Raw genomic sequence first — 13239 nt, 5'->3', positions numbered from 1 at the left:
TGGAGAAGTTTTTCATGGTGGTTACCTTTGCGGGGGGTGTGGGTGAGATGTGTATTTTCATGGTGATTAGTTTGTGGTCTGATCTAACCAGGGAGGAATTGACTATTGGTGTAGAGCAACAGTTGCCCATGTTCATAATAACCAGATGAAGGATGTGACTTCCTCTAGTGGGGGTAAGAATGAACTTGTCCAGGGCATTGGAACTGATAAAGTCCAAGAAGCATTGGGCCAGTGTATTGGTGCATGAGTAATTTTCCCAGTTGATGGAGGGGTAGTTGAAGTCACCTAGTATGAGCGTGTTGGGTTGGACCCTAATAGTTTCTAGGGTGCTTAGGAACGTAGAGTGAGAGTCTTGGGACATGGTTGGGGACCTATAGCAGGCTATGACCTGAATTGCCATTTTACTCATTGTTAGTTGTACTGGAAGTATCTCAGATGCGTTATTCTGGGCTACTAGTCTGGAGGTGTGCATATCCTTTATGAATATAGAGACACCACCACCTTTGGAGCTTCGGTCCATGTTCTGGGGCCGAAAGGTGTGGAATGAATTATAGCCTGGTAGCGCAGGGGTGCTTTCCGCTGCTTTAAACCACGTCTCCGTTACAGCACAAATGTCGATGTTCTCCATTTTGAGGAGTGCTTTGAGCAAGTGCATCTTAAGATTTAGACTTCTAGCACTGAGCAGCATGACCCTGAGATTGCATTTATTTATAACTGTTATGGTGGTAATTTGGTCTTTAGAACATCACCTAAAAAAGGCACTCTAGAGCTGGCAAGAGTCTTAGTTAGTATCCGGAAACCCAGGGGTGACAGATGCAGGCCATCTCTGGCAAAGCAAAAAATAACAACTGTAGTAAAATAAAATAAAATTAAATAAATAAAAAACAACAAGTAGGGACCAACACAAGAAAGTTTAATCAGAATCTCACTCTCACTGAAGCCCTTCGGCAAAGTTTTCAAGGAGTACAAGAAATGCCTTAGCCCATCTGTTTTAAACACACATATCAATAAAACAGTTATCCTATTAAAACACATAAAAATGTTCTAAATTAACATCATCCAATTACATTCAAGATGGAGACAAAGTGCCATACTTAAGTATAAATATACTTTCTTTATATAGCAGACTTTTATTATAAACTCTATCTGAACAAAAACCAACAGGTTTTTTATTTTCATCTCTGGCAAAGCATTGAGGTTTGTCAATCATGTCATCCCAATCAGACAGATATTGGCTCCCCTTAGAATGACAGCAGAAACTTAGCCAATTGTTGAAGTCAATCATTTTCTGCTTGTACTACGGTATCATTCTGGGTGATGATAGGATGCTGCTCAGGGCTAGGGTCATACCCGCCTGAGCTACATAATCCAAGAGCTTCTCCATGTCTCTTTTCATGTAGTCCAGGGAGGTGCATCTCAGGTCATTCACACCCGCATGGACAGTGTCATACTTGTACGTGTTGTGGAGTGACCTGAGTGCGTGTGTTGTCAGATTCTGGCACCTGATAGACAGCTGACATGTGTGCGTTTATTCCCATATGCAGCCAAAATAGTTTGCTTATAGTACTGAAAGTTGCCAGTAAGGTCTGTTTATCATGCAATTATTTCACATCCAGCTTGCATGGAGTCCGGATTGCACATTAACATTTTGAACATTAAAGGTACTTATCTTTCTCTCTCAGATTTGATCAGATGTGTTTCATACTAGAATTATGAATGCTGGCTGATACTTGTTAGGTAGGGGTAGGGAGTTAGGTAGAAGGAGAAGTTTCAGGAGAGTAGGAGGGAGGGGCATGTACAGGAAATGACAGAAAGAAGAAGGAGACAAGAATGAAGAGAGGGAAGGTTTGAGAATGGGAAAGGACAGAGGGGTGCAAAATGAACAGTAGTAACTGTGGGAGACTGGACTTGTGAGGCAACAACTGAGGAAGGCATGATGAGAAAGACAACACAAGCATCAGTGACAGAAGAGGAGTAATGATATGCTGTGGGGAATTAAGGAAGTCAGAGCAAAGGAGTAACAGCATAGAATGATAGGCAAATTGAGGACTCTTGTCTCAGGAGAGGAACGAGACATTATAGGGGTTTTGCATTCCCCTTCATCTGAAACAGATCCAGTGCATGCAGTCAGACATACCAATGACATAGCACTTGCACTAGGATTTACTGATGGTAGTGCCTCTCTGATGAAGCAGGTGGGGGAGGGAGGATGGAGTTCTACAGTTCCTGTCTAAATTAATGAAGATGAAGCACATCATGAGGCCCACCAAGAGAATTTCTGTCTCCTTATCTGACTAAAAGATTAAGCTCACATCCACATGTACCAGTGTAATCTGTATTCCACTTTTCCTTGTACAGACAGGGAATGCACTCAATATTTTAATGCTGTTATCAGCGTCACTGTTAGAGCTACTCCAGGCCGATTCCCAATCATGGCATTTTAGGCATTTTTTGCAGCTCAAGAATCATTCATTTCTGTTCTGAATCATTATGGGTCTGGCACATAAAAACAAGGTCTGAGCCTATTTCAGAGTGACTGTGACTGGAATTTTGGGACTTCTTGATTTGTAGCCCTGGTGATGGCACCTGGTCCAGGATGTTGTGACGTGCAAGCCATGAGTAGCTTGCTTCTTGTGCAAATCTGGCTGTCAGAAACAGCAGGCCATCATCAACCCCATTTTTCCCATTTTCTATATGGGGTTGGGGTGTCATGACGGCTATCGCCATTTTTCTTGATTCAGTGCCACACTCCTACCTTTTTTGACAGTCATACCTGACTTTTACAAGTCTTCTATGAACAAACCAAACAGAGACTTGTATATAATGCTGTGTAACACCAATTGATGTAATTGAATAATCACAAAAGTTAATTTTAGGTGTTTTTTGTATACATTAATAGTGTGTTTTGTGGCATTTATTTATAATGTTTCATGTTTTTATAATATGCTTTCACACTGTGTCTCTTTAATTCTATGGGTCGATTAACTTTTGTGATTATTCAGTTACATCAATTGGTGTTACACAGCATTATTTTATTCCTTTGAAGGCATCCATTTGGTTGGCTTTGTTTTGCAAGTCTTCTCTCACACAATCCATCCATCTCTTTGCTGGATGCTATCACTTCCTCTTGCCTTCATCCTGTCTGCCCCAAGTCATCTTCACCAGAGTGTTGTCTTCTTTCCAGCACATGTGCTCAAATCACTGTAATCTGTTCTCTTTTACCTTCTCCACAGTTGGAGATAGTTGGGCTTCTGCTTTGATGTAATTATTTCTTCATTGTGTCCCACAGTGAGCATCCTACAACCCATATCAGGTATTTCATCTCCTAGCTTCCTCAGCTGCTCTGCCTTCACTTGCAAGGTTCCTGTAACATACACTAGTATTGGTCACACCACTGTTTTGTACAACTCACTTTTCAGCTTCTTTGGCGTTCTTCTGTTAGTACCCCTGACACTCTATGCCAGTTGGCTGCAGCCCCTCTGGTTCTGTCTTTGACCTCCACATTCAGACTTGCCTTCTCCTCAACCTCACTTCCCAGATACTTGAAGCTGTTAACTGGTGCCACAATTTTCCCTTCTATTTCAATTCTCAGCTTTTTCAAATTTTCCCATTTACTTCCATGACAGCTACCTTATCTGCACTTTTTCATCCTGTGTGCCTTCAGTTTTGCATTCCATTCCCCTACCATTTGCTAAAGTTCCTATTCAGACTCTGCCTATAATGCCACATCATGTGCATGAAGCAAGTTTGTTGCTCCGTCCCTTCTGACCTGTTTGCTAATGTAGTCCAACACCAGTATGAAAAGCAGTTGGCTCAGAGTTGAATCCTGATGCACATCCACTCCAACTGAGAATCCCTCTGTGAGTCCGAACACTGTTTATACTTGTGTCCTTGGGTCCTTGCACAAAGCCTGCACTAATTCTATTAGTGTTTCAGGGATTTTGTACCATTGTATAACTGCCCAAATATCTTAGGGCCCTATGATATGCTTTCTTCAAATCAAGGAATGCCCATTCTGTTTCCTTATCTCTAGTTTCTTCTCCATTGTCTGTCTCATTACAAACATTGGGTCAGTTTTACTGCATCCTGATCTGAATCAGAACTGCTCATCTCCCATCTTACTTTCTACCACTCTGCATATTTGTTCATCAGTCACCCCCTTCAGAACCTTGATGCACTCTGACAGCAGTTTGATACCTCTATACTGATCACAGTTGTGACTGCCCCCTTTGTTCGTGTATTCTGGCTGTAGAGTGCACATCAATCATTTCATTATTTACAAAACATAAAAACGATCTGTGGTTCCTATGCTGTTTATAAGAGTGTGTAGGTAGAGAGCCCTGCTCAATGACAGCAAGACCCAGAAAAGCCAATCTGACTGGATTCTGTGCAGGTCATCGGGACCAGGTAGGAGGACTCCATATCTAGAACCTGATTGGCTGGTGCTGGCTCAAACTGCAGCAGGGCACACCAGTTAGTGCCAGCCAGACAGCACTTTTAAAATTTAAATCAGTTTTATATATATATATATATATATATATATATAGTATTTCAAATGCTTTTATTTGAAGCTGTGCAATTTAACATAAGATTAACACAGTGAAAATGAGAACAAGAGGTTGTACTTTGACATGTAATATGCATTTTCTGAAGAATAACAAGAGTGAAACTCTAACCTTTGGCATTATAGACTGATTGTAATCCTGAGTGATTTATGAGAAAATCAAAAATTGTAGGGGTAAAATCAGGAACTTTCCACAAAACCAGGGACAGTTAACAGCTGTATGCATGGAGAGAAAGATAGAAAGAAGAAAATACGAAGGTAGAGACTAGGGAAAGAAAGAAGGAAATGCGGAGAGCGAGAGAGAGAAATGTGAAGAAAGTAAGGCAGGAAAAGGCAAGCTTGGTAAAATAATGGTTTACTGTACAGGAAATTTAATAGAGCAGATTTTGTATCAAGCCATGTTGGAAAAGTACTAAAATGCACCACAGAGCATCTAAAACAGTGTAGTTTCTGGGGGCATACCCAGCAGCCCCCAGACTCGTGGCTTAATTCTTTTATATTTCAAGCAGTTATCTGTAGTACAGTTTTGTCCACACCCACTTGTAATGTCAAATGTTTGGCTCCGCTCCCTGATGCCAATTTGGAAATGAGAAAAGGTAGCAGTCTTATTTAGGTGCAAGTCTAGAATTAGACATCTGTGTTTTTCTCCAAACAGAAAAAAATGTGCTCACGGCTGCTTACATTTGCTAAGAACATAGTTTGTCATTAAACTGGATGTGTTGTAGCTAGAATATTGACTATTGCTAGTACTGATTACAGAGAAGGTGTTTTTGATGACCAAATAAGTTATATGTAGTTTAACTCTCTTTTTCAGGGGACTGTGCCTGTGCCCTGATGTTCTTGTTTTGCTCCCCACTTCCCACTTATAAATGTATTAACTCTAAAATCACACCACCTTGGAGTAAAAGTAAAATGCAGCTGTGGCACAACCTTAGAGATCGGGGTGTGGGTGTAAAGCCCTACACCAGGTGTGCAGAAGGGCACAGCAAAAACACCTTTTGTAGTTCAACATGTATATTTCATTAAGGGATAATTTAGCATTACTTAACAAAATAGTTTCAGCAGATGTGGATTTGTTAATCAAGAAAACTAATTAATAATTATGATTCCTATTTAGGATCATAAAGCTGTCATATGTACAATATTCCTGCATTATTTAACTTTTAGCAGTGAGCGGTTAAATTGTTCAATCTGATGTTGTCATTTTAATTTATTCCTCAACGGATGGGTTCAGCTTCAATCCTTGTACCCAACTCGGCAACTTTCTAAAGACTCTAAGATCAAAATCTCAAACTTCTCCCTTATCCATAATGCTCCTGACCACTACCATACCCCAAATCTCATTTACTGCTCTTCAGGATGGCTGGGATTGGGATTCCTCAAGATCTTTAGGATGTGTGAGTAAAAATCTAAATTTTTTTACCTTTATATCCTTTGTATCTTTTTACTATCTAATACCCTACTTACCTTAATTTTCTACTCTACTGCATTTTTTTGTATTTTTCTTTTATTATACCATCGTTGGTAGTCTGTTCCTTCTTCTTTACCTTTTATACCTGCATGTATATTTCTATAACTACCATTGTTGGTAGTTTTGGTTTTCTTCATCTCTTTCTTCCATTGATTTAAAAAAAAAGTCTTTCCTTAGTCAGTCTCTTTTAGTAGTCCTTTGTCCTTTTTCTGGCATGGCTGATAAACCTACTGGATTTAAGAAGTTTATTTCTGTGGGGAAAAGATCCCCAATTTGGATGCACCCAGGGAGTGTGTTTATTGTTTAAGCCCGGCACATCTGGATATTTCTATTGTTATTTATGCAGTCTTCAGTGCGAGAGCAGTCAGTGATAGGAGAAACAAGCTTATCTTGAAAGGCCTACTTCCCTCTTTGGCTTCTTCTTCAGGTACTTCTTCAGGGGCTCAAACCCCCTCTCAGAAATCAAAGGAGCCCAGGGAGCAATGTAAGAGTTCTCCTGCCTGGACTCCACCACATGCATCCACTATAGAACCTCCTAAAAAGGTTCCTAAAATTTCAGATCCGAAACAGTGTATGGCTCCATCTCCTCAGCTCCATGCTCCCATATTCTGTCTGGAACTGGTGTCTGCAAAACTGACACCCCCCTTCTTGCAGGAAATTCCTAAAAAGTCCTCAAGGCCACCTTCCACATCCTGTTCAGTTAAATCTTCCAGTAGACTTTCCGAAGTGGAGGTGGATAGGAGGATGAGTAAATTCCTCAGAACACAGATCCAGATGGGGGTTTTGCCAGCTCTGTCTCCCACTGGATCTGTGAGCCGCCAACCTGCCTGCCTACACATAATTACTCTTTCTCTGATTCAGTCACCTATTTTGGAGTTTGTAGATCTGAAAGCTCCGGGAGTTAAAACGTCGGATCCAAAGGTTATTCCAACCTTGACTACGACTACTTCCATGACCCAATCAGCTCTGACACTGTTGAAGCATGAAGGTTCTCAAAGCCAAAGCATATGCATCAGATACAAGGGTCTGACTTTGACTCCAAGGTTTTTGGAGCCATCGCTTCCTTTCAGAGTCTGGATGCTTGACAGCTCGGCTCCCATTCCTCCCCCAGAGTGTGTGTCGGGGTGGGGCTCTGGGATTGTCTGCTGTGGGAGCCTCGGCTCCTGTGGGATTGTCCTTCGCCACTCTGGGTCTCTCTGCCTTTGAGGTGGTGGAGAATGTCAGCTCTCCCTTCTTTGGATCTGTACCATACTCCTTCTCTGGATCCTGTACCTGAGCCTTCACAGTGCACACCTCAGGGACAGCCAGTCCAGAAGAGCTTTTCAAGCAGTTCCATTGAGGGAGCTCCCTGTCTCTTCTCATTTCTGCCTGGAACATTCCACTGAGGAGGTCTCTCAGAAGAGGATATGCAAGAGGAGGCACTTGGATTCCCCACAGGAGTCCCTCACAGAAGACACTGACTTTGATGAGGGGGAAAGGTCCCCTAAGTCTCCACCTGAAGATGTCTCATTTGGAGACATCCTTGAGATCCTTCGTCAGAAAGGTGGCTGGTCTTCCCAGACCCCTCCCAAGGAGGAATTAGTGTTTTTGGAAGTCTTTTGGTCTGGTCCATCTACATCTTGGGTTATTCCTCCTGCAGATGAGCTTATAGATCTTGTCTCCTGCAGGGCATGGAAGGTACTGGACTCCATGAAGCCAATTCCAAAATGCCCTGATAAAATATTAAGTGCCCTGGCTGACAGACAATACTGGATAAAAGGAATTCCTGTAGATACCATGGTTGTTGCAGCAGCCACCAAAAAGGAGCTTGTGGAACAGAGCTGCACTGTCCATCCCCCTAACAGAGAATCTAAGCTTTGGACAGGTTTGGGAAGAAGGTTTATGCCTCAGTGACATTTGCCCTGTGATGGCTGAACTACCTGGCACTTTTCACCAGATTACAGAGGGGACTTAATAAATGAACACTCTAATTCTACCCCAGGGTCCATGTCTGTAGAGGAAAATAAGTCATTTTCCTTGTGAGTAGCCACCCTACAATTGATTGCAAACATGTCCATGAGGTTGATCTCGCATGCCACAGAAGGTATCTCAAGGGCATCCGGTTCAGGTATAGCCATAAGGAGACATGCCTGCTTGCGGTTGTGCAATTTCATGGAACCCTTCAAGGCATCATTCATCAATGATCCCTTTGATAGATCATCCTTGTCTGGGCTAACAGTGAAAGAGACTCTCTGCAGTAGTGAATATGATGGAAAGACCTTGTCTGCCATTGGAATTCACTTTTTACCCCACAGAGACCCTTTTCCAGGAACCAACATGGTGGTAAGGAAATGTGGTTCAAGAAGGCTCAAGGTTCTTTCTATGAGCTACATGGGGGATTTTGCCCTAGAGGCAGAGGAGGAAATGTTTGTAATGGTAGACATTGTCCACATGGCAGAGAAGGTCTGCAGAACCAAACATCTTGAGATTCTTTCTCAGACAGAGGCTTACAGCAACCTTTCAGAATTTCTGTAAGCATTTGTCTGAGAAAAATGCTTACAGCAACCTTTCAGAATTGCTGTAAGCATCTTTCTCAGACAGATGCTTACAGCAATTCTGAAAGGTTGACTGGCTGTCCATCTCTAGAGGTAGTCAGGGGGCGCATATCCTTTCACCAAGACACCTGGTTAGCCATCACAAACAATCTTTGGGTGCAAAGGATCATATCCAGAGGATATTTCATTCCCTTTTTATAAATTCCAGTAAAACCAAGGAAGAATCTCCCTGATGTTCTGCCCAATCAGAGGGCGCTAACAGCTCAATAAATTGTAAAGTTGCTAGACAAGCGAGTCATCCAGGAGCTCCCATCAGGCCAAACAGGGTCTGAAATTTACTCAAGGTTCTTTTTAGTGCCAAAAAAGACAGGGGACCTAAGAATAATTTTTGGTTCTAAGCAATTTGATACAATTTGTAAAAAATTCCAAATTCCGGATATTCACAGTTCATCCATTCTGCCCCTTCTTCAGAAGGATGACTGGATGTGCTCCATCGGTCTTCAAGATGCATACTATCACATCAGAATGAATAGGCACTCTCGAAGGTGTCTACACTTCTGGATGGGAGATGGTCATTATCACTTCAGAGCCTTGCTCTTTGGTCTCACCACAGCCCCCAGGGTGTTCACCAAATGCATGGTAGTAATTGCATCTTACCTGAGACTGCTTGGATTCAGAGTGTTTCCCTATTTAGACTGGCTCCTTACCCACATCAACCAGGCATCTACTAGTAAAAGCCAGAGATTATTTGCTTCATCTGGCACTCTGTCTGGGAATCACCATCAACGTGCACAAATCTCATCTTCAGCAATTTCAAGTTATAGACTTTGCAGGGGCTCGCTGAGACACAGTCAGTTGTACAGCCTTTCTGCCTCAGAATAGAATTCTTACATTGAAAGCACACTTCAGACAAATTCTTTCCATTCCAGTGACCCAGTAAGTTTGGTCCTCAAGGCATTAAGGTCAATGGCTGCTACTATAACTCTGATTCCCACTGCCCACTTGAGAATTCGCCAATGGACTCTAGTGGTGTAATGCTCCTTTCATCATCATCCCTTGAATCACACAATAAAATTATTTCAAGTGTGCAGAAATTCTCTTCTTTGGTGGGTCCACTCTGAGGGGATTGATAAAGGTCGTCCATTTATCCTTCCTCGCCCCAGTGCCACGTTGACCATGGATACCTCCCAGTCAGAGTGGGGGTAACATTACTTGTGACAGACTATTCAAGACACGTGGTCACTACGCGAGACCAATTTGCTTATCAGTGTCCTAGAGATGAGCGCATTGCTTCTAGTGTTGCAGGCCTTTCAGAGCTTTCTCCCTCTAGGGACTATTGTAATACAAACAGATAACATTCCAGTAGTCTGGTACATCAACAAATAGGGGGAGGGAAACCAAATCCTACCCCTTTTGTCGAGAAGAAGTGAGAGTGTGGCAATGGGCGATCTCATCCAACTGCTTTCTAATAGAGATGCACATACTGGGGAGATCCTACATTCTAGCGGACAAACTCAACAGGACCATCCTCATACCTTACAAGTGGTCTCTCAACCAGTCAGTGGCGAAAATTATCTTCAGCACATGGGGTCGACCTTGCTTCAACCTTTTTGCATCCCACCTTAACAACAAATGCAACAGGTTCTTTGCCCTTATCCCTCCTCAGGGACAGTCACAGAGAGATGCTCTAGTACATGTTTGGCCATCTGGTTTCCTTTATGCTTACCCTCCCATGTCTCTCATCCTCAAATTTCTTCAGAAAGCACTTCAGTTGAAGAGCAGAGTAATCCTTATTGCTCCCTTCTGGCTTTGACAGGTATGGTTTCCCTTCCTTTGATCTCATTTAGTATGCCCCCCTTGGATGCTGGATCCCAATCCAGACTGTCTATCTCACCTATCGGGACAAGTTCACCCAGATTTTGCAGACTTCAAATTGACCATATGGTTTCTCCAATTCTGATGATGGCTAGACATCGTATGATTTCCTACCCAGTCCGAAAAATCCTAGTATCTTTTCATAAACCTTCAACAAGAAGAGTTTACAAACGTAAATGGAAAAGTTCTCTCTTTGGGGTAATCAGAGAGAATTAGACCCTTTTACCACTCCACTTCCAGCTGTTTTAGATTTCCTTGCCTCGATTTTGTAGAGCAGAGTGAGATTTTCTTACTGTTAAAGTCCAGTTAACAGCCACCTCTAACTGTCACATTGGTGATAATGCTTCTATTCTAGCATCATCAAAAATATGTAAAGCCTTTCTTAAAGGTACATTCTTATTTAGACCTCCTATAAAGGACCCCACTCCACCTCAGGATCTCACTATGGTTTTACAAACCTTAGTATTCTCCCCCTTTGAAACATCAGCTAAAGTGGATCTCAAATTTCTTTCTTGGAAAACTGTGTTTCTGATAGCTATAACTTCTGCATGATAAGTATCTGAACTGCAAGCATATTCATCCAAACCACTGTATTTGTTTTTTCACAAGGATAGGGTTACTTTACATAGAATTCCTTCATTTGTACAAAAATTGCTTCTGACCCAATATCAATCAGGTCACCAATTTACCAGTTTTCTTCCCTAATTTTGAAAACAAAGGTGAATGCACCCTTCATCTTCTTGATGTGCATAGGCAATTGCATTTTACCTTCACAGGACCAAGGAATTTAGAAAAACTGGCCAGTTATTTGTCTCCTTCAATAATAAAAGATTGGGAATGCCATTTTCCTTGAGAGGTATGGTCTTACCAAAACAACCCAAAGCACATTCAACCCGGTCATTGTCTACATCAGCAACTTTTTCGGCTAGAGCCTCTATTGATGATATTCATACTACTGCAACTTGGTCTAATACTTGTACCTTTTTTGCGCATTACAAATTAGACATTATTTCCAGAAACAGAGCTGCATTTGGTTCCATGGTGCTCTGGAACATTCTTCCATGAGGGCTACCAAAGGTTACTGTAACTGGGGACTCTGTCCCATTTGTTGAGAACTGAATGGAAATGACAAAATCAGATAAAGACGTTATGTATTTATCATAAATTTCCCTTTGTGTAGTCCATTTTCATTCTTCCTCAACTTCACCCACTCCTTCTCCCTGGGAGAGACCTAACTGAAGTGTTGTTAAGAACCATAGCTCCTGTTAGAGCTCATGGTCTTTCAGCTATCATCTTCCTGTCATAGCATTGTTACTTTATTGTATGAATATAATGTATATCACAGCAGCAAACTTGATCTAAGGTATAGTAGTGGTCAGGGGCATTATGGGTAAGGGAGGAGCTTGAGATTCAGATCCTAGAGTCTTTATAAAGTGGCTGAGTCAGATCCAAACCCATTCATTGTGGAATTTGGAACATTATGCAAAGTACATAACTTTTTTTATCCTGAAGTTTGGTTTTAAAAAAAAAAAAAAAACAGGACATCTGACAAAAATAATAAGTGGTTATTCAAGATCAGTTTCATTGGTGTGCTACAAGTACCTCTGATGGTGTAGCACTTGAGATGAAGATTCCTGTTTAGAATGAAAATATGATATCAACCATGCTGTAGTATTTTATATAAGAGATCATAAAGTTTGGAGGGAAGGAAAAGTCTGCTGATATGAATATAAGACTTAATTCTTTCATTTCTTGCAGGCACTTTATGATTTTAAGGGAGATGGTAGGCTAGAGCTGAGCTTTAAGGCTGGTGACATCATCCATCTTCTTCGCAGAGTCAACAAAGACTGGCTTGAGGTAAGATGATTTTTAATGTGCTGAACAATTTATATTGTTTGTTTCTTTCAGACTAGGTGAATCCCTTATGTAGATGTTTGTTTCTTATATACATCAACATTTCATCAGTATTTCCTTTCTGTTTTCAGCCACTGTAGTGAGAGAGCTTGATTTTTACCACATTCCTGAATCCTGTGATCATTCACTTGTGGTTTTAATTATGCAGAGCAACACAAGAGGTACATGTAGAGTGAGACATGATGTGAGCAATAGAAAGGGGATGTTGCAAGAGCCTGAACATGTAATAGATGGTCTTTGTCTGGATAAGCTATTGAGATGGACTCAGGGATGGTAAGTATGCAAGTTAGCTGGCCTGAAGAAAGACAGAGTATCGTATGGAAGGTTGGCCTTCTTTGGGTGGAGACTAAATGAGTAAGATGTGTCGATGACATTTTCCCACTGCTGTTAAAGATTAACAGTAGTGCAAGTGGCTCAACAGAGAGCTCACGTCAAGTACACACACACACACACACACACACACACACACACACACACACACATGACTATCAGCTGCAGATCCTTCCATGATTTCATACACCATGGATGTTTGCTTATGATCAAAGAAATAAAACAATACACATGTGACCTTAGAAGTAAATTTCAGATTGCTGCTGACAGAATCATACAGTGCAACCCAAATCACTCCCTGTGCTATCCCAACCAATTAGCCCAAGAATCAGAAACAAAGATTCAAATCGTAAACAGATTTTAAAGATTGCTCTTATGTACTTAAAGTTGCAACAAGGTTTTAGTTAGCAAGCATTTTCCAAATATGAAGTCTGAAACTCACATGTTTGTCATTATTAAGTGATTTGCAGTCCACAACACTTTACCAGAAAGTTACAGATTGTACATGGAACTGACCACAAACATGAGGAGAAATCAGGGACATTTGAGAA

The 13239-nt window shown here is 41.5% G+C and overlaps 1 protein-coding gene across 4 annotated transcripts in view; it reads left to right on the top strand.

Moving 5' to 3' along the window:
- The window catches only part of NCF4 (neutrophil cytosolic factor 4), a 709063-nt gene that overhangs the window by 526020 nt on the left and 169804 nt on the right, over window positions 1-13239 (top strand). For all 4 annotated transcript variants that reach the window (XM_044066584.1, XM_044066558.1, XM_044066575.1 and 1 more), the window contains one exon: window positions 12203-12301. In XM_044066584.1, the coding sequence (XP_043922519.1) occupies window positions 12203-12301 (99 nt within the window). The remainder of the gene's footprint in view (window positions 1-12202; window positions 12302-13239) is intronic.

Source organism: Protopterus annectens, chromosome 1.part0 (genome assembly GCF_019279795.1).
Source record: "Protopterus annectens isolate FY-2018-M chromosome 1.part0, PAN1.0, whole genome shotgun sequence".
Lineage (NCBI taxonomy): Eukaryota > Metazoa > Chordata > Ceratodontiformes > Protopteridae > Protopterus > Protopterus annectens.
This window is presented reverse-complemented; position numbering and strand designations above follow the sequence as displayed.